Raw genomic sequence first — 21,393 nt, 5'->3', positions numbered from 1 at the left:
ACAATCAAGGAGCCGAATCACCACAGTCCATGTGCAGCAACTTTGGAGAAGACTAACTTCAGCTCCATTAGTCAGAACAAAGATCGATTCTTTAAGCAGATTACAGCAGCAGCACTAATAATTGCGTCTCTTGTTATTTTGTTTGTTCTTAGCATGGAGTTATCAATAGTACCTATCAATATTCATATTAAAGGTAGGGTTTTTCTGAAATATTAAACAAAAGGATTTTTTTTTTGTCTGTCCAAATAGTCCAAATAAAAAAAGTCTAGTCTTAGTTTTTGAGAGGTAGATAATGAGAAATTAATTTATAGCATTTTACATATAGGCTATGGATACAGTACTGTGTCCAGTACCGTGTCATCTAAGGGATACAGTGTAATGAGCCAATAATTTTTTTACATTGGCTTCTACGATTAAAAAAAAAAGTATAGTAAAATATCTATTAGTCAGATATTTTGCTGACTAATTGCTCAGAGTCCTCGTTTATGTTATTAAAATAACAGTTCTATGGTTTAATAAATTGCAGAGTTACCAAATTAACTTCTGCAAAATAGTGCTAATATACAGTATATTACTGTATGCAAACTGTCCAGTCGAAACCAGTGGATACGCATGCGCACACCGACTCAGACTGGAGCTGACAAGCCAACGGCCATGAGCTGCTGATGAGAATGACAACATCGCTGGTGCACAAATTCAGCGAGCAGTAACCCCAAAATCAAATGAACAGAACACTCCAAGCGTCTAGAAGCCTCCATATATAGCACATTCCACCTCCTCACTATGCCGGTAAGTCGCCACGCCTTTTTGTATGTTTTTTTTTGTTTTGTTTTGTTCGTAAGTAGGGTTCCTCCCTTCCTCCGTTGATGTGATGCTAACCCCGCTTAGCATTAGCATATCAGTTATCGTAGCTGTTGCAGGATACAGAGATATGGCAAAGGCCTCTGACAACTCTGTCTGTTTCTTTTTAATGTTTTATGTACTATTGGGTTTATTTTTTGTCATAATAGCTTTTACTTTACGTTCGCTTCTTCCATGTAAGTGAACATTGCGGTTATGATTAGGAAACCAGCTGCGGTCAAAGCAAAGACCTTAACGTCGTTACCTAGCAACATCTTGTAACATTTTGACTCATAAAGGGATAATTAAAACCTCTCAGCTCTGATTGATTTATGCATTTATTGTGTCTGCTTTAGATTGCGTGTTCTCTTATGGGGTGTTTGTGAGACGGTAAATTCCGTCTGTACATACAGATGCAATTGCAACACTGATAAAAACGCGTAAAAAGCTGTAAAAATATATTTTAGCAGAATATCGCAGTGGAAATTTTAGTAATCCAGCCTTTAAATTAAATGTACAATTTATTTGCGGACTAAAATCACATGCTAAGAATAATTGTAACAAAATCAGTGCACAGTTATTGTCAATGCAACAATCATTTGCCAATGGAGCAGCACTTCACAGGACTGGAGCATACAGAGAGAGGGATTTTTCATCATTTCTCCTTGGAGTCTGTTCTAGCACACATTAATCAAATGAATGATTAATTACCAGGCCTCTGCGTAATTTGTTGAGGTTTATCCTTTCCATTTGATTCACGTATTTGGTAGCAGAGCCATCTGAAAGTTGCAGGAAAGCAACTAAGACCGATGATGGAGACCCCTGGCCTGGTCTAGACTGTCCAGAATCCCTTGACTCTCTTGAGTCTCTTGACTCTCTTTCACTTAGCTAAACCATTGGGTTTTATGTAGGATTTAAGTATATGGACTGATATTGCTATATTGTGTTAATTTAGCTTTATGTTTTGTATCAAGGATCTGAAAATCTTCCACTGTTCCCTTTTGTTTGTCCATGAGAGAGGATTGACTAATATTTTAATTAGCTTGATGTTCTGAAGCATTTAAGTGTGGCAAACATGAAAAAAAAAAGGAAATCAAGATGGGCAAACACTTTTTCTCACCACTGTTTTTCCACAATACTTTTTCTGCATATCTTCATTATGAATGCCAAAATGTTCCTGTGTATGCATATATGTATCCCATGCTATTTGTCAGCTATGCCCATAAGTCCATGTGTTTCTTATTTTTATCCATTTCAGAGCAGTAAGGCTGAGAAACAGGAAGTCAGTGATAATGTCAAAGTTGTGGTAAGATGTCGTCCCCTCAACCAGAAGGAGAAGATGATGGCCCACAAGCAGGCCGTCATTGTGGACGAGATCCGTGGCACCATAACGGTGAACAAACTGGAGATCCCCCACGAACCTCCTAAGACATTCACCTTTGACACTGTGTTTGGGCCTGACAGCAAGCAGCTAGATGTCTACAACCTCACAGCCCGCCCAATCATCGACTCCGTTTTAGAGGGATATAACGGTACAGTTGTTGTCCTTATAGAAACGATTTGTTTAACAAGCTCTGTTAAAGCATTGAAATAGTTAACTTTCAATCGTTGCAGGGATTACTGTAGTGTGGCTTATAACAAGCACATAACAGTTCTTCTAAAGTAACTTGTACTTGATATTTTGTCATTTTCAATTTTCACAATCCATATTATTAGGAATGATGGAATTATATTATTTGATCCCCAATCCAGGCACAATTTTTGCATATGGGCAAACTGGCACAGGAAAAACCTTCACCATGGAGGGGGTAAGGGCGGTACCAGAACTTCGAGGGATTATTCCAAATTCTTTTGCTCATGTTTTTGGACACATTGCCAAGGCAGAGGGCGACACAAGGTATGAAATCAGACTGCAGACAACATTTTATTATATCCCTTTATGCATTCTATAACATTACAATCACAAACATGCTCATATTTTATCTGATAAAGTTCTGCATAATTATCAAACTTCAAAAAAAAGAAACATGGGTTTTCAAGCTTGTTCCACACCTTCTGCCCGGTGACTGCTGGAGATAGGCAGCAGCACCCCTGCAATAATAAGCAGGTATAGACGATGGACGGATGACCTTCAAAAACGTTTTAGTAGTGAAAGGTTTTCACATGAAGACCAACTTTATTACACTTTCCTCATTCCAAATTAGCCCAGGCTCAGTCACATTGACCAGAGAGCATCTGTTAACTTCAGTTTTTGTTGTCCCACAGAATGTAAATTGAGAGACTACTTACCTCATTGACTATTTACCAATGAGGTAAATCTGAGAGTGATGACTGCAGTCTACAAAATATACAATACACTCTTATATTTGTTTGTAAAAATAAATAAATAAAAAATAATAAACCTAACTTGCTGCACTACTTGCTGCACTACTAAGAAGTAGTAGTGCAGTGTATAAAAAAAGTATTTCCACTTTTTTATACACTGTTTTGTGATGGTCTATCACATGCAAAATACAGTGACGTTTTACTTAACATGATGCTAAAGTAAGGATGTTGAAAGCATATTAATGCTTCTGCCAGATACTCTTGGGAAACAAACCTTAGAGCATAATATAAGCATGAACAGGAAACAGGAAATGTTGCTTGCAGAAACTAGGATAGGCATTGGTGCCATTTCTTGTGAACACTGGTTCACACAAACTACATGATTGAACTGAGCTAGGATTTCTTTTTTTTTTTTACCTAGGTGAACATTTCATATCCTTATTGTGGTCTACCCTTTTTTTAGATTGCGTCTGATAAACACAGAATTTTTCACTGGTAGATTAACAGCTTTGACAGTCATTTTAGAAATATGACACAATTAAGTGGCTGGCAAGTTTTTCTAACTAATACCGTGGAATTGAATCTATTTCTCGTAACTGCACTTAAAGTTGTAAAGTATGTGACGTGGTTTTGTTTCTGAACAGTCGTGTTGTGCAAGCAGAGCATAACCATAAAGCTCTCCTGTTGCTAAGCTCTGAACATAATTTATCCTACTTACTAATTATAGTTAAACATGTCATTGTCTGGATGAGCTCAGGAAAAGTAAAGATTTTTCCCACATACTTATTAAATCCCACTAAAGAAATATACAATGACTTGTCCTCATAGAAGTTAATTGGGTGATCGACTTCCTTTATATATTCTTGTTATGGGCTAGCTTTTTTTCCCCCTCATCGAGATTGTGGGAACAAAGTGAAAGCATTCATATACACAGGGCTTTTTGAAAGGTTTCAAATGTGTATATTCCAGCATCAGCCTTTTTAAAATGTAATTTTTTTTCTCTGTTTGTCTTTGACAGGTTTTTAGTTCGTGTTTCATACCTGGAGATTTACAACGAGGAAGTGCGGGATTTGCTGGGCAAGGACCAGTTGCAAAGGCTTGAGGTAACAGGGTATATAAATTTAGCGACTGATTAGAAATGTATTGCACAATGACTTGTCTTAAAAGGCACAGTTGTCATTTGTCTTTGCTGAACTCTAAATTTGGATTTGCAATTGTTGCAGCTTTCAATGATAAGGATCTTTTCTTTTTTTTTTTTTTGTAGGTCAAAGAAAGACCCGATGTTGGCGTGTACATCAAAGATCTCTCTGGTTATGTTGTAAATAATGCTGACGATATGGACAGAATTATGACACTCGGTCACAAAAACCGTAAGCACAACCACTGAATTGATAAAAAATCATGACAGTAACAGATCAAACACAAAACGCATATAACTGTCAACTCTTTTTCTATGAGAAATTCTGCTGTGGTCTGAGGTTCATATGCACCCAGCCTGGGCATTGATGTCATAATACATTTGGGTTTTGAATGGATTATTTGAATTATTTTTCTCGGGTGGGATAATGCAACTGCATAAAGTCTCAATGATTATATCTGGCTGAATATTGGAACATTTTTCCTGATAAAATTGATAGAGTTCCATTGAATTGGTTTGTTTGCTGAAACCGACCCTGCTTTCAAGCCTAGTTCTTGTATTTTCTATACAGTTAAAGCCTGGTTCCGGTAAGGCTATTCCAAAAATGTAAAGTTAGGCAGCTTCATCCATGCCAAGACCAGTTTCAAGGTGTGATTAATGTGTTCTAGCACCTAGCAGTATTCACGTTTTAACCATAACATCCAAACTGTTACCCTCATACGTTAGCTCCAGAATTTGACCAATGATATGTCGAATTTGGAATTTTTTTTTCTTCTTGTTCACACTGTTGTGGCTAACATTTCACATGTTTTTGCAAAGACACGAATGAATGTAGAGACTTTTGTTCAGACTAACTCTCCCTGCAGCGAATGCTAAGTCTGTTAACTTTTAGCAGTGTCTATTTGGTTTTTGGGTTTGTTTGCCTGTTTCACTTACTTATTAATAGCTTGACTTTTTTGCCTGAAGTATTCTGGCATTCTTCTGGCCAATACAATGATTATTGTGCAAATCCATCAAGATTATCAATATTATTTTAATTTTGTTTAAATATGTTAAACATATGTAAAACATTATTACAGACTAAAAGTAATTCACTAACAGTGAAGCCATCAACATTTTTAATTAGTATTAGTGATAGTTTAACCTATAGTAGTATGATATCATGTTAAAAATATTATTTTTTTATTTGCTGTGTTGACACATCCAGTTATTGAATTGCTTCAGGCAAAACTTAGGAATTTTATAACATGTGGGGGACAGGAGTGACCCATACTAAACGAGCATGAGGTTCAGAATTTCATGCTATGCTCCGGCACATAATTTTCTTTAAACCGTTACTATGACTTCAATTATTTCAAAGCTCATTGAAAATAGCCTCCATGATTTTCTCTTCTTGCACACAGCAGTCGTGGTGCAGGAGGGATTGTATGTTTATTCTTCTGACTGTCATCAAAATGAAAGTCTGTTGCTTGTAGTGAAAAATGGTAAGGCGGCATTATGTGAAATGCACTGCAGACACAGGCTTCTGTTTGTTAAGTTAATGTGCATAATACGTGGAATTCTTTGTAATTTTCCCCCGCTGTAACAAAAAAATCCTGTTTTGCACACATTACTTTGTTGTTGTCATTTTGCAGAGAACTTACTGCCTCTGTCATAAAATATGTGAATTTGGCTCATCCAGGAAGTATTGCAGTTATTTTTTTAAATTACACATATGCTAATGCAGACTTTCTGTGTCAATTAGAAAATAGTGTATCAATGCCATACTTTGTACAGGAACCTCAGTTTATAATGATAGTTTTGGGATATTCTCAAGACATTTTCCACACCACGATCAGTTGCAACATAATGATGACTATTTTTTAACCATATGTCACATCTGCTCAGGAAATGGAAAAAAATAACGATAAAATGTGATATTTTTGTTGGATGTTGCAACAATACTACTCATGATAAATCTCTATTTTTCTCACCCGTCTCTTTTTTATGGTAGAGTGATGCTTCCAATGCTCTGTAGTTTATTAAGCACTTTGCAGTCAGTTTTAATCCAACACACTTTATATGTTTTTGTATTGAAATTATGAATTCATGATCTTGGAATATAATAGACATCACCAGTCATCACATATATGTTTTGGTGAAGTCAGGTGAGGCTTTCAAATTTATGAACACTGTGCCATTGTCAATAATAGTGGTGGATGCATCATGCTGAGGTTCTGCTTTGCTACCAGTGGTACTAATGAATTGCACAAAACAAAAAGGTTGAGATATTGGAGGAGCAGTACTTTAAATTTTAAATGTCAAGTTTAAATTGATCTTTTTTTTCTTTTTTTTTGGTGCAGGATCCGTCGGTGCTACAAACATGAATGAGCACAGCTCCCGCTCTCATGCCATCTTCACCATCACCATCGAGTGCAGTGAGAAGGGTGTGGATGGTAACCAGCATGTGCGCATGGGAAAGCTTCATCTCGTAGATCTGGCAGTAAGTATGAAGTAATAAATGATTTAAAACGTTTATTAAGTATATAAGCAGTGAGGCTTATATACGGTACTTCTACATATGCCTCACTGCACATGTTCTGCATAATCTTCACCAACTACCGCTTGTTCTCAACAAACACAGGGTTCAGAAAGACAGGGCAAAACTGGAGCCACAGGTCAGCGTTTGAAGGAAGCAACGAAGATCAATCTGTCCCTCTCCACCCTGGGTAACGTTATCTCCGCCCTGGTGGACGGCAAGAGCACTCACGTCCCCTACAGAAACTCCAAACTGACCCGTTTGCTTCAGGATTCGCTGGGGGGAAACTCCAAGACCATGATGGTACAGCTTCAGTTTGAACACAATATTAGGAGCCCTTTTTAAATGTCATATCTCACATGGATTAATTGTAAGGCTGTGTTACGGTATTCCTATTTGAAAAAAAAAAACAACAAAAAAAACCCTTTAGGCAAGTTGTTGTTTTACAGATATTCAAGGCACATTTCTGTATTGTATTTTTTTATTGGTCTGATGTGATCTTCTAATTTTAGATGTATTGTTTTCAATAGTTGTCTGAGGAAAGTCGTTATACCTGTGTCTGCCTTAAAATTTTACACACCATACCTTTCCCTACCAGTGTGCAAATATAGGTCCTGCAGACTACAATTATGACGAGACCATCAGTACCTTGCGCTATGCTAACAGGGCTAAAAACATCAAAAACAAAGCCAGAATCAACGAAGATCCCAAGGACGCCCTTCTACGGCAGTTTCAGAAAGAGATCGAGGAGCTCAAAAAGAAACTGGAAGAGGGTAAGGAGCTAAATAATAATAAAAAATATAACATATAATGTGCGTGTTTTCTTCAGAGACTAAAATGTTGTTTGTGCAACACTAGGTGAAGAGATTTCTGGCTCAGACGGCAGTGGATCAGAGGAGATGGATGAAGGGGACGATGAGGCAGGAGAAGCAGGAGAAGGCCGACGGAGGAGGAGGGGTAAGAGTTGATCATTAATGAGCACAGATTGTGGAAAAAGTTAGACCCACATTTTTGTGTGACTAAAACAAAATCTGTTCTTGCAGTTTAGTGTGCGGTTTTAGCACAAGAATAGATAACCATCTACATGATTTGCATGTAACTTGTTTGATCCGTCGACAGTGTTTTAATGCTAAGCAAGTATTCAGTTTCTAAGATCTGAATCAAGTCAAAGTTGTTTTGAGGTTTGATGCATAGCATGACTAAAGCTGCAATTAACCTCGTAGTTTGCTCATTTAGGAGTTCCCCCGGTAGTCTCAAGATGCACCTACTGTGAGTGGTGTGAAAAATGAACAAGGATTATTTTGTCATCACAATAGAATTCCATTTAGTTAGTTTATTTGTTTGTTTTTTTTAGATTTCTTTGTGATTTTAGTTTTAAGTTGTTTCTCTGAGCTTATCTGGTCTGCTGAGTTAGCAGTTTGCATGTCTGTACCTCCAGCTTTTTCACTTGCAAATGATTTTTGCCTTATTTTTTGTTCTTAAACTTATAATCACATTTTCCTACAACTGTTTATGGTTTATCTTTCTTTCATGTTTCTGTCTTTGGGCTTTGGGACTCCTTCTGCTTCTTTTTCAGACAGTTGTGATATCAGCAGAAGTAATAGTTCAGAATTTACCAACACTTCCTCAGTGACACCGCCCACTGACGCCGACCTGCGGGATAGTGAGTTGGAGTAACCCTCTGCTCACCAACCAGCCTGCCCACATATTATAGCCCTTTTCACACATGAGCACAGGAATTTTAAGCTTTTTAATATATTAAATCCAATGTGATATTTTTGCTGCTGTGACTATGCATTCATTTGAATGTTTTACTTTATTTCTTTTTCTTGGTGCCTATTACGTTTCTTGACTTATATGGCTGTATTCTCAAGTAGAAGAGAACAAAATATAAATATATTAATATATTCTTGGAGTAAAAATGTCTAGAAAGCTGAGTTTTGTAGCATGGCAGCTGCATAAAGATCTTTTGGGGAAGTTTAGTATCTTCAATCCTTTAAATCGGTAGATAACAATCCCTTAGATCCAGTCAAAGTTGTCATATATGTGACCTATACTCCTACGTTATTAATGCGTGCTTTTCAAGATCTTTCTGTAAGATTTTTAGTAACACTCTGTAAATAGCTGAAATGGTTTGTATAGGAGGTGGTTTTCCTTAGGGGGTTTCCTGTTGCCTTGATGTCAAGTCTACAAGCTGAGTCAGAGAAAGTATTTTTTCTCTTGCCATAGATGTGAGATAATATATAAAACTGTGAGCAGTGGTACAAAATGTTGGAGTGTCACAGAGTTTTCTTCAAAGACCTTTTAAATTGAGTGACTGACGGTTGATCTTAGTCATATTTAGTCACTGGGAATTTGCCAAGGACACTTCAACCAAATCGATGTGATTAGGTTCTGATGCAGACAGAAAATTTTAATCTGACCTAAAAATAATTTATTTTGATTGATTCCAAGTATTTTATTGAAAGAGCAGCGTTCTTGTTCCACATTGTTCCATGTATTCCTTACTTATGGAAGTAATAATCATAATAATGGTTAACGAATACTGTCACAATTAAATAATTGTTTTTTGAGGTTAGAAAAACAATGCAGCAGCTGCTCTTCAATAATATGTTTCAATAAAGTAAGTGTTGAAATGTAGGATATTATATCAAATACAAACGCAAAAAATTTATCAGTATACCGTTCTTCAACATAATACTAAAAAAAAGAAAAATCAATGACAAAAAATAATCAAATCTAAAAATATAACTAAATTACAATAAGAAATGAATGTTTAATTATCAGACTGTCGTCAGATTGTCAGGTTTTAATGTTTCCAAGAGATCTTTGACTTAGATTTCTATAAAATATTTTCAATACAGTTGTGTTTTAATTGACTTTTGTCTCTTTTAATCCACAGACTATGCACACAAATGAGCTGATTATATTTTATGTTTGCCAAGTACCTCAACTGTCTGGTTATTTGGGCCATTTGCAAAGTGTTGTGGGTTTAGTAGTTTGGTGTCCATACATTATGGGCACCAGGAAATGGGGGGCTCGGACACCCTTCGGGGTTTTCCTGCATACAATTTTAACCCAAGCAGCACAGTATTAGCTGCTGCAGAGATGACATGCAGAGGGCACTGATGTGCCAACAGTAAAGACAAAGAAGCTCAACAGGGTTTTCTTCATCTAGTTAGTGCAGTCTATGATGTCAGATGCGTTGATAACTTTGCGCCTGTGATTATGTGCAGACGTTCTGCAGCCAAATTAGTTGTAAAACAACTTGTTTTAATCACATTTATTTACCTAGACTAAGAAGATAAAATCACAGGAATTAATAAATATTACAATATTAGTTCATTAATAGAGGTCAGTTGTAAGTTTTAGTTGAACCTTATTGTGTTTAGTATCCTGAATATTCACAATATCAAATAAAGTATCTGAACAAATACTTTATTTCTTAAATAATAAAAAGTAAGGGATTCCATCTTTAAAGGACTTTTTATTGTGACTGCACAATAAAACTATGTGACTATGTAAAAGTCTAATTTAATGATTTAAAACGTTCATTAAAATTATTTTTGTGGAAAACTTTTAGGATTTATCCTAATCCTAGAATAATCTAAACTAATGATTATTGGCGGCCTTAGGCCCGGTACAAATCCAGATAAATGCCAGACCATTTCTGCTGTTACTAAAAATGCAGAAGTTTATAAAACTCATATTAAAGAATTGGGCAGCTAAGACTTAATATCTTTGAGTATTGAACATAAAAATAATTTCTGTCCTTTGTAGGCAGTCTATCAGAGAACATTTTCAAAATCCTTTCCAGAGTTAAGAACATGTGTAAAAAGGGCTTTGTCTTTTCTTCCTGTCTTTATCACTCCTGTATTATCACAGCACAGCTCCTTACCTTTCTTTCATTTTTATTACACGGATATTAAAAGTGTCTCCCAGGTTCCTGGTGTGACCCACTTTGCAGATTTCTGTCTGACTTGTCTGCTCAGTAGCAGTAAATCTTTCTAAGAATGAATACTTCACATTTTACCTAACTGGTTGCTCCTTTGACATCATAAAGAGCTTCAGCATGAGCATTGTCTAACCAGATTGTTGGCTTTCATCTCTAACTTGCCTTATTATGTGAAATGTTTGCCCCTAACCTCAAAGATGCAGTTTGCCCATGTCTTGTTTTGTTATATATAGTTAAATTCATCTCTCTTGACTGGCATATGATTGGTCTTGCTGAAAGTTTTCGTTAGTATTCGTTTCACTGTTTGACCTCTTATTTGGTGCCCTCCCCGTACACAACTTTCTAAATCACTTTGTAATGCATTTTTTTCTCTCTCTCTCTCTGTCCTCCTGTTGCAAATGATGCCTGTTTGACTTGCTTTGTACCTTTTTATTCAAGGCCAAAGAGGTTGGTGTTAAAAATTAAACCCCAGATGGTTCTAAGTCATGTAGCAAACAATTACATTACAATTAAAGGAGATTCAGCTAATACTGCAGCTCACTCCGATGGAATTACTGAACAAGAGACGATTACTGGTAACATTTTTACGTCTGGCTTTCAAGGACGGTTTTCATTTTCATCTTCATGACAATCACGGTGTTGAATCTCTCATTTGATACAGTTCTTTGGGGAAAAAAGACATTACAAATTTTCCCACATTATTAACTTAAACTTTGATGTAGTTTATTGAGATTTTATGTGGTAGACCAACATGAAGTAGTGCAGCACTCTGAGGTTGAAGGAATTGTTTAGAGCTACACAATATGTTGATTCACAATTGTCATTAAAGTATTAGTGTGAGCAATGTTGCAGTTGTGCAGGACTCCATGGATGCAATATTCAGCAGGAGGTTATATTTTAAGTGCGATGCATGCAAATTCTGCCTCCCAATAACATTTTGAACCTATTGTGTACACTTTCTCTTTCCTTGATTCCCACAGTTAATGTATGTCTTTTAGTTGTGCAGATGCTAAAGGTCAGCATGTGTGAATATTGGGACAAAAGAATGGATATACATTCATTGTGTATATTCAGTTATACATGCAAAAGACTTTTAGTTGTAACTGTAATGAAAGGTGAGCAGCAAAATGCACACCTCAGATTTATTCCTTTGTAAAATATTTTGAAAATCAAGCATGATTTTCCTTCTGCTTCACAATTCTTCCCTTTGTTTTATAACATAAAATCCCAATGTCCGAATCTATGAAAGTTTGTGGTTGTAAAATGACATAATGTGCAACATTTTAAAGACACTGTCTAGATTTTGTTGGATACATATTAAGAATTTATTATTGTGCATTATCATTTATCATTCCCTTAAAATAACAACAAATCGATCCTTTAGCATCCATTACACCACCATCATTCCTCGACAGTGGTGTAATTAACTGTGCACACTATGAATTACTACTCATACTTTCTAAGAAGTATCTGACAGACTTTGATCATATTCTCTGTTCTCATTTTAGGAAGGAAGAAGGTTTCTCCAGACAAGATGGTGGAGATGCAGGCAAAGATTGAGGAGGAAAGAAAGGCCCTGGAGGCCAAGCTGGACATGGAGGAGGAGGAGAGGAACAAGGCAAGAGCAGAGCTGGAGAAAAGGGAGAAGGATCTTCTTAAAGCCCAGTGAGTCATAAAACTTAAAAATCATACATGGTTATTAAGGTCAAAATTGGACATCTCGAGTGAACCATTTTTAATATATTTTAGACAGGAGCATCACCTCCTGCTAGAGAAATTGTCGGCTTTAGAGAAGAAGGTGATTGTAGGTGGAGTGGATCTTCTCGCTAAGGCTGAGGAGCAGGAGAGGCTCCTGGATGAATCGAATAATGAGCTTGAGGAGCGTCGCAAGCGAGCAGAACAGCTACGCAAGGAGCTGGAAGAGAAAGAGGTATGATCTGCTGCAAATCAGGTCCCTGGTACCAAACCACTTTGATTGATAGATAATTTTCATTGTGACTCAGTTTTTCTCTATCTGATACAATTATGGCATTTATGAATAATTGGTGGTATACAGCTTCTAGCCTGATGGAGCGATAAGAACAATCTGATTTTGTATGTTATGAGCGACAAGTAGCCGAACAAAATTCTTGCAGCTTTTACCTAAAATCTGCTGTCGGTCACCAAGTGGAAGCTGTACCGGATATGAGACCACAGTGCTTACTGCAAACTGAAAAGCTGACTCATTGTGGTGTAAATAAAGTTACCTCTCAGACTCAGATTCTCACATCCTTATTGGACTTGCATTCCGTGTTGGCATTATGTCATCAGCTGTACTGTGGGTACGGAAAGTATTCAGATCCTTTTAGATTTTTCACTCTTTTTTGCATTGTAGGCGTTTGCTGAAATCAAAAAGTTCATATTATTTCTCATTAATGTACACCCAGCGTCCCATCTTGGCAGAAAAAAACCCAGAAATGTAGAAATTTTTGCAAATTTATTAATAAAGAAAAACTAAAATATCACTTGGTGATAAATATTCGGACCCTTTGCTGTGATACTCATATTTAATTCGCATGTTGTCCATTTCTTCTGATCTTCCTTGAGATGGTTCTACTCCTTCATTGGAGTCCAGCTGTGTTTAATTAAACAGATTGGACTTGATTAGGAAAGGCACACATCTGTCCATATAAGACCACATAGTGTATGTCGGCACAAATGAGAATCATGAGGATGAAGAAACTGGCCAAGAAGCTCAGAGACAGAAACGTGGCAAGGCACAGATCAGGCCAAGGTTACAAAAGAATTTCAAAAGGTCTCAAAAGAACCTTAAATGGAGGAAGTATGGGACGACCAGAACTCTTCCTAGACTTGGCCGTCCAGCTAAACTGAGCAATTGTGGTGAGAGAGAGGAGGAGAAGAACCCAAAGATCACTGTGAATGAGCTCCAGAGATGCAGTAGAAAGGTCCTCAAAGTCAACTATCACTGCCGCTCTCCACCAGTCGGGGCTTTATGGCAGAGTGGCTCGATGGAAGCCTCTCCTCAGTGCAAGACATAAGAAAGCCTGCATAGTTTGGCAAAAAAACACATGAAAGTCTCCCAGACTATTAGAAGTAAGATTCTCTGGGTTGATGAGACGGAGATTGAACTTCGAGGATCTGCCAGGAAGAATGGCAGAGGATCACCAAATCCAGAAGTGAAAAACTTGTTGCATCATCTCCAAGAAGATTCATGGCTGTACTCGCTCGAAAGGGTAATTCTACTCAATACTGAGAAAAGGGCCTCTATACTTATGACCATGCGCTATTTCGGTTTTACTTCATTAATAAATTTGCAAAAATTTCTATATTCACATTTTTATCTTGTCAAGATGGAGTGCTGAGTGTACATTAATGATAAATAATATGAACTTTTTTGATTTTATCAAATGGCTGCAGAGTGAAACATTTAAAGGGGTCTGAATACTTTTCATACTCACTCTATGTTACAATGTGTTCTATATTGTACTATATGTATGACAAATGACCTTTCTCCCTCCATAAACAGCAAGAACGTTTAGATATAGAAGAGAAGTACACAAGTCTGCAGGAGGAAGCTCAAGGAAAGACCAAAAAGCTGAAGAAAGTGTGGACCATGCTAATGGCTGCCAAATCAGAAGTAAGTCCAATAAATAAAAATCATCGGGGAGTGAATTGAATTGTCTGCGTTGGAATAATTTCAATTAATTATTCACACTTCCTTCCAATGTTAGACTTTAGCTCCTATCCTTAGTTAATTTACACTAGATCCTTTTTTTAGTTGCTTTTTTTTCCACTTGGGATTACAAGAATGTCAAATTCGTTGTGCAGAAACATCTTTGAAGTGACTTGAAATGAGCTTGCTGAGGGCAGATGTTTTTCCCCTTTTCATGCCTCCTGTGATCTGGAGGTTGATACATTTGACATTATTCACATATACCTTGGTTACTGATCTCCCCTGCCTCTGAAGTAGCAGGATACCTCCATAGAGATGATGACCGAGATGCTATCATCTCAGGCCTGCTGCCACTTGAACTTTGTTCATAAAGATACCATTCATCCCGTGGCACACAGAGTTCTGTTCCATTGGCTGACTGTTCTTTAGGATCTTTGAAATGGTTTAAGTTTTTTAAAAAATGACAGATTCTGATCCAAATTATTGACAGGCCTCTGATTTGGTCACTTTGCAACTTAGTTTCTCTGAGCTGGTATAGACTCATTAAGAGGGAATTTTAACCAGGATGGAAATGTACTGATAGAAACCCATGAAACTTAGATATGGCATTAATAAGCTGCTGCCTTGTTTGCTGTTCTTTTTGCTTTATTATTCATTCATTATTCACTATTAGCTCTTCTGTTTTTGAAGCACATCATTGTGAATTGATGTGTCAATATTTTATGAGATCTTAAAGTTAATTCAAGAAATATCTTTGGTTAGTTATTAATTATTTCTATTTATTGTGACCCTTATTATTTGAAATATGCTATCTTGAAATATGATAGGAACGAGTGTTTCTTTCAAAGACTTGACTTGCATATAACCATAAATAATATAAAATCCAGTAATTCATTTCGCAAGGTCTCACCACGAGTTCATTTTACTGTCAGCGATAACGGAACATTTTCTCACAGTAATATTTTTTTTTTCCTGATGTATTTATCAGATGGCAGATCTGCAACAAGAGCACAACAGAGAGATTGAGGGCCTCCTGGAAAACATCCGCCAGCTGAGTCGAGAACTGAGGCTCCAGATGCTCATCATAGATAACTTTATTCCCCAGGAGTATCAGGTCTATGTTGTTGTTTTTTATAAGGTTATTGTTTTATACATACTGCAAAAATGTTACATATTCCTGTTCTTCAACTTAAAAATGTTTGCATACCATCCATCCATCCATCCATTTTCTGTGCACCCTTGTCCCTAATGGGGTCGGGAGGGTTGCTGGTGCCCATCTCCAGCTACGTTCCAGGCGGGAGGCGGGGTACACCCTGGACAGGTCGCCAGTCTGTCGCAGGGCAACACAAAGACATACAGGACAAACAACCATTCACACACAAACACACACCTAGGGAGAATTTAGATAGACCAATTAACCTAACAGTCATGTTTTTGGACTGTGGGAGGAAGCCGGAGTACCCGGAGAGAACCCACGCATGCACAGGGAGAACATGCAAACTCCATGCAGAAAGACCCCGGCCGGGAATCGAACCCAGGACCTTCTTGCTGCAAGGCAACAGTGCTACCAACTGCGCCACTGTGCAGCCACAAATTTTGCATAGTTTGCATACCACAAATTAATATGTAATCCATAATCTGCCATTTAAAGTGTGAAATATATATAATCTCATCCTGAGCCAGACAAAAAGAAAGGATATTTACAAATGTTATTTAAAAACTTGTGTTATAGTTTTAACAGTTTTTATATTAGCATGTTTTACACCTTTAAATTCGATTAGAGAGGGATGTTTTAATCCCAGCCCCTGACTGAAGTCAAGCCTGACTGACGTATGCCGGCACACACACATGAATACGCTGCGACCTGCAGCTAGAGGACACTTCTCATGCACAGTGGGCTTGAATCAGAGCAACCTTGAAGTTTGTTAGTTCAAGAAAATGTAAAAAAAAATAAATAAATAATAATTTTTAAAAAATCAGAAACTAAAATGATGTATTGTTTGCTACACTATGCTAGGCAGACTGGTATTTTAGTTTGAGTGAAAATCTGACCTAGTTTCTACTTCCTAAAAATGTTCTCTTTTTTTTGTAGGCGATGATAGAAAATTATGTCCACTGGAATGAAGATATTGGAGAATGGCAGCTGGTGAGTTGAGATTGCAAAGTTGTGCCGTTAAAATTAAAATTTTGACTTAACCTTTGTTTGTGATTTCTTTTTTCAGAAATGTGTGGCTTACACTGGCAATAATATGAGAAAACAAACCCCAGTTCCAGACAAAAAAGAAAAAGATGTGAGTTTCAGAAGTTTGTCACCAATGACTAATCATCTGGATGTTTAGTTGTCATTGAGGGGCAATATTTACCCTTTTCATGTTTGTCTTCACCACTTCTAGCCATTTGAGGTGGATCTGTCCCACGTGTACCTAGCATATACAGAGGAGAGCATGCGGCAATCACTGATGAAACTAGAGAGGCCCAAAGCCTCTAAAGGCAGTAAAAGTGGCAGACCGAAGACCGGCCGAAGGTAAATTTGCTCCAAAGCAGATCTTATGTTTCATGCACCACTAGACTCTACTCTTCGGCAACCTTTGCAATTTGTATGTCTCTAGGCTCGTTGTTTTAAAATAAATGTTTAATCTTTAGGATATTGACAAAAATACACAAATAATAACTTACACAGTACAAAAATTAGAAAAGGATAACCCAGCGTGTATGTTCAAAACTTTTCTCTCCACAAGAATCAACCTTCTGTTTTAACACTGACTTAGAATATGAAGCTTTTTTTTCCTGCCGTTTCTCATCAAATCAGAAAGACATTTCCTGACATGATTGCAGTTTCTGCTTCACTTTTTTTTTGCACTTGAGCATCTTGTGCAAAATTCTTTTTAGAGCATCTTAAACAGCTGAATCCATTCGGTTTGACCTTTTCACCTCATGCGGAGACCGAACCAGTTTAATCCCAAGCCTTTATAAACCCAAGCACGTTCATTAAAAAAAAAAAAAAACAACTGTTCAATAAATTCTCCCATGTCTGCATAGTAAAAACTATGTTGTAATAAAATTAAACTAATTACAGGGGTGAAACCTTTGCTTGAGGTGATGTTTATATGCTTGCTTGCTTGATTAAGTGATTAACTGCCCAACTGATTTACTGGTTGTTTTTTTAAAGTGATGCAACCCATCATATCTGATAATAGATAATAATATGCATATGTTGCATCAGTCCTCAGTGGTGTTACCAGAATTTTACCCACCTCATTTCAAACTCTGTTGCAACTCTTCCTGTGTTTTTTTTTTTTGGTTTTGTTTTTTCACCATTTTACGTTTTGAGTTTTGCATTTTTATGTTCTGTTTCAAACAAAACGCTGCTAAATATTATTATTGTTGCTGATGCCTCGCATGTCATTTTTACTTGCATTTTACTAATGTAAATTTCAACTTTTTCTTTCTTTGCTATTTAACAAAGCTGCATAAGAATTTTTTGTGCAACTGTTTCGGAGGCCTATACATCATTACATTTTTTTGTGTGTGTTTTTAAAATTGCGCAAAAGCCTGATCGAAATAGCTGATACGGCGCTGTTCTCAGAAATCAGGAAACTTAAAGCTACCCAATGATGTTCGATAACAATAATCATGCACCTATCTCCCCACAGGAAAAGATCCGCAAAACCAGACACAGTGATCGATTCCCTTCTGCAGTGATGATGTGGTGGTCAACATTTCACTACAGCTTTACCTTGACTTCAGCTTTGATGTAACGTAAAAGAAGTATTTAGTCCTGCTTATGGTCGAACAGTAATAGATTTTGATCGCACACTGCATAAGACGGTAAGGTTTTAAATGTGATCAGGCGGCACCTTTATTAGGAGAACAACCACTTGAAAATAGGACACAACGAAAGACAATCTGCTTGAAGCAGTGCCTTGCAACTATTCAGGCCTCTTCTGCTTTTTCCACATTTTGCCACATTGGAACCACAAACTTCAATGAATGTTGTTTGGATTTTATGTGATACACCAACAGAGACAAGTGCATAACTGGGAAGCGTAATGGAAATGACGCATTGCTTCTAACATTCCTCACAAATACAAACCTGAAAGTGTGGTGTGCATTTGTATTCAGAGCTTTCAGGGTTACGTCTCTACTGGCTTTGTATGGACAGACACCACTCACCTTGTGCAACATTGTGAATGGTGTGTTTAAGATGATGTGCAGTATTAGTTTTTCACATAAATTAGCAATTTCCAGGGAGGCCATATAGCTCTCTCCATATCTTTTTGTTAGCTGGATCCTCTAATTGGTTTGCAACAAACTGCAGCAGGGCTTTATTTCAGCAGTGGCATTCAAAGACCAGATCTGTGAAGTGTGCAAATAGTAGTTGATCTGACAACAGGGTCTTCCAACTGAGCTGTGGAGCTTTGCAGCTCCTGCAGAGCTACATGAGACTGAATTGTTAACATTCTTCCTTCAGAAAGCACCTTTATACTGAGATTAAGTCACGTATAGATGGGCTTTGTTTTATACTGTGGTGACTTCTGAAGTTATGTTGCATTTTATCTAGGGATATCAGAATAAAATGGGCTGAAAACAAATGCACGCCACACTTTTTAGAAACTGTATCATTTCCTTTCCATTTTTAATATTCAGCAGTTTTGGATTGTCTATAAATAATTGAAAGTTTTTGTTATATCGGGACAAAATGAGAACTGGTACAAGGGGAGTTGGGACTTTTGCAAGGCACTTGAGTCAGATTGTTTAAAATGAAATTACAATGCTGTCCTACAAACAGCAACACCTTCACAAGTGTCCTGTTAACACATTTATCTCAGAAATCAAACTTTGACTGTTTTGCTTCTCATAAATTAACATATTTCTGTTCAATGAAAAACTGAATACATTCTAATCGGATTCTAGTTAGTCAAATTATTCTATTGCAGAAGCAAGAAAAGGCTTTAAATTCAACTGAAGCGCATAAAACTTCCTAATCTGTTTTCTTTAATAGGTCAGAAGCATTAAGGGCATGCATGCCGTTTAGCTCTTACGTCTGCACCATTTCCTCCACTTCAGTCAACTTTATTTTCAACACTTGTTGTGATGCACCATAAATGTATGTATCTGTATCCCTTATGCACTTGTATGACCTTTTTTTTAATGTTTTGGTTTTTAGTGGATGTAAGCTAGCTTTTTTTGTTGTTGTTATAGTGTATGTCAAATGTTTACACCAACAAACATCTGGATTTTATTTAATAAATTATTCATGTCTGATCTCAGGTTCTCGTTGTGTAGTGATGTCACGAAGCAATGCATTGCATCCAGCTTCCCTACGAAATTATACCTGTTAATTTAAAGATCCTACTGTGGGTTGATCTGAAGATTTAAAAAAAAGCTTGCATAACACCTTCATTGTCACATTTCAATTTATTTTTTTAAAGGCATTTCATCTACAATAGAAACGCAAAATAAATATAAAAAAATAAATATTACATTATTATAAATAACTTAGACAAGGAGCATAATACTTCATGGGGTCCCTTCATCTTATATACTTGGGAGGATGTAGGACACGGTCTGTGCACTTGCTCACATTCTTAAGAAATTCATGTAGTTGATATCTACTCTTGCATTCCAGTGTGCAGTGGGTGTCGTTTGTCTGAAACAAAATCAATTTGACAACTTTAGCTCCCAAAAAAAGCAACAAAAAAACACACATTCAATTTATCTCAAACCAGAATTAATGTGCACAATATTTTAGGAAAAGGCCCTTAATATTTCGTTCAGCAGATATATTAAATCCATTAAATACACTAGAAAGTCGAATTTGTTTAGATCGCATGCAAATTATTCTGTACCATGTTGTTGTATTGATGCAGGGCCCTCCGTAGCTTTTCAAACTTGCCGTGTTGAGGGTGATTCATTGCCTCAGTAATGTTAGAAAGAGCCTTCTCCGCCAAACAGAAGAATTTGTCCTATAAAGTATAAAAATCACAATTAAAAGTAGCCAACAGAGTTCAGACTTGGAGAATCATTCATGGTCTTTACATCTTAACTCATTGAGATCAAAAGAAAAGGATTGTAGAATTTTTTGGGAAACGTAAAAATAAGGTACTAGGTACCATTAATCTATATGTTCCATCATGACTAAATGGATAAAAGTTTAAAGATGTCAAAGATCACTGTGACACAAATACAGCCATTTAAAAAAATTAACATTTTCCACATACCGCACATGTATCTTTATAAACCCTTGGCACCCTTCCGTGTAGGTTCTAAAATAAAAACATGATTGCTTATTGTCAATCAGACCTGGAAAAAAGCTCTTAATAAATGATTTGTAGTATTCTTACCTCTTTTAACAGATCTTCAGTTGCATTCTTAATGTGGCGCAGATAAAGCACACACTGTTTTTTGTTTAATGGACAGTTGTGCACTGACGCTGAATACACCACCACGACCATCATCACACTAATAAATACAGAGCACTGAAACGCAGAGGTGTTCATGTCTGCCTCTAAAGAAGCTATTGAGTCAGCTCTGTCAGGTTCAGCAGAAGAACTCGATTCTCCTGCAAACTCTCAATACTGCTGCTTATATCGGTTCACGTCACTGTGGTTGATAACGTCAGAAAGGGAAACACCAAATTGGGACAGGATGATGAAGAAGTCTTATCTGGCTTACTTACTTTCCACTATAGACTTTTATATTTACTAAGAAATTGACGCCTCCAATTTCTGGTGCTCAGGAACGATTGACCGCCTTCATTTAGATGTGCAAAATGACTTAAAACTCACTGCTAGTATGAGAAATTAAATGAAGATCCTCTTGAAGCTTTTAACACTAATCTACTAAAGCCAGAACACACATCATGAAGCAAACTAATCATGTGACAATTATTCAAGAGTAACCTTATTGAAGAGATATTATTAGTTTATTACTAAAGTAAGATT

General features: G+C 36.8%; 1 protein-coding gene and 1 long non-coding RNA gene across 3 annotated transcripts; one reads left to right on the top strand and one right to left on the bottom strand.

The window, feature by feature from the left end:
- Positions 1-617: 617 nt before the first annotated feature.
- Positions 618-19,714, top strand: kif3a (kinesin family member 3A). 2 transcript variants are annotated; one of them, XM_028009004.1, is made up of 18 exons: positions 618-789; positions 2,099-2,372; positions 2,593-2,737; positions 4,184-4,268; positions 4,430-4,535; positions 6,646-6,785; positions 6,927-7,124; positions 7,420-7,594; positions 7,680-7,778; positions 8,398-8,484; positions 12,285-12,441; positions 12,526-12,706; positions 14,303-14,413; positions 15,438-15,563; positions 16,542-16,595; positions 16,672-16,740; positions 16,843-16,973; positions 18,103-19,714. In XM_028009004.1, the coding sequence occupies exons 1-18, from the start codon at positions 784-786 to the stop codon at positions 18,149-18,151; spliced, it is 2,193 nt and encodes a 730-aa protein (XP_027864805.1). In that variant the 5' UTR covers positions 618-783; the 3' UTR covers positions 18,152-19,714. The 2 variants fall into 2 exon arrangements, with proteins under 2 accessions (XP_027864805.1, XP_027864804.1); XM_028009003.1 differs by lacking the exon at positions 8,398-8,484 and having other exon boundaries at positions 619-789.
- LOC114139221 (uncharacterized) lies at positions 19,601-21,020 on the bottom strand. The gene is made up of 4 exons (XR_003594399.1): positions 20,794-21,020; positions 20,671-20,715; positions 20,299-20,415; positions 19,601-20,099 (listed from the first exon to the last, which is right to left on the bottom strand). It is a non-coding gene; the product is annotated as an uncharacterized LOC114139221 (long non-coding RNA).
- Between the last annotated feature and the right edge of the window lie 373 nt (positions 21,021-21,393).

The sequence above is a fragment of the Xiphophorus couchianus genome, chromosome 23, assembly GCF_001444195.1.
Source record: "Xiphophorus couchianus chromosome 23, X_couchianus-1.0, whole genome shotgun sequence".
Classification (NCBI taxonomy): Eukaryota; Metazoa; Chordata; class Actinopteri; order Cyprinodontiformes; family Poeciliidae; genus Xiphophorus; species Xiphophorus couchianus.
The sequence above is the reverse complement of the archived record's forward strand: the minus strand, read 5'-3'. Positions and strand labels throughout refer to the sequence as shown.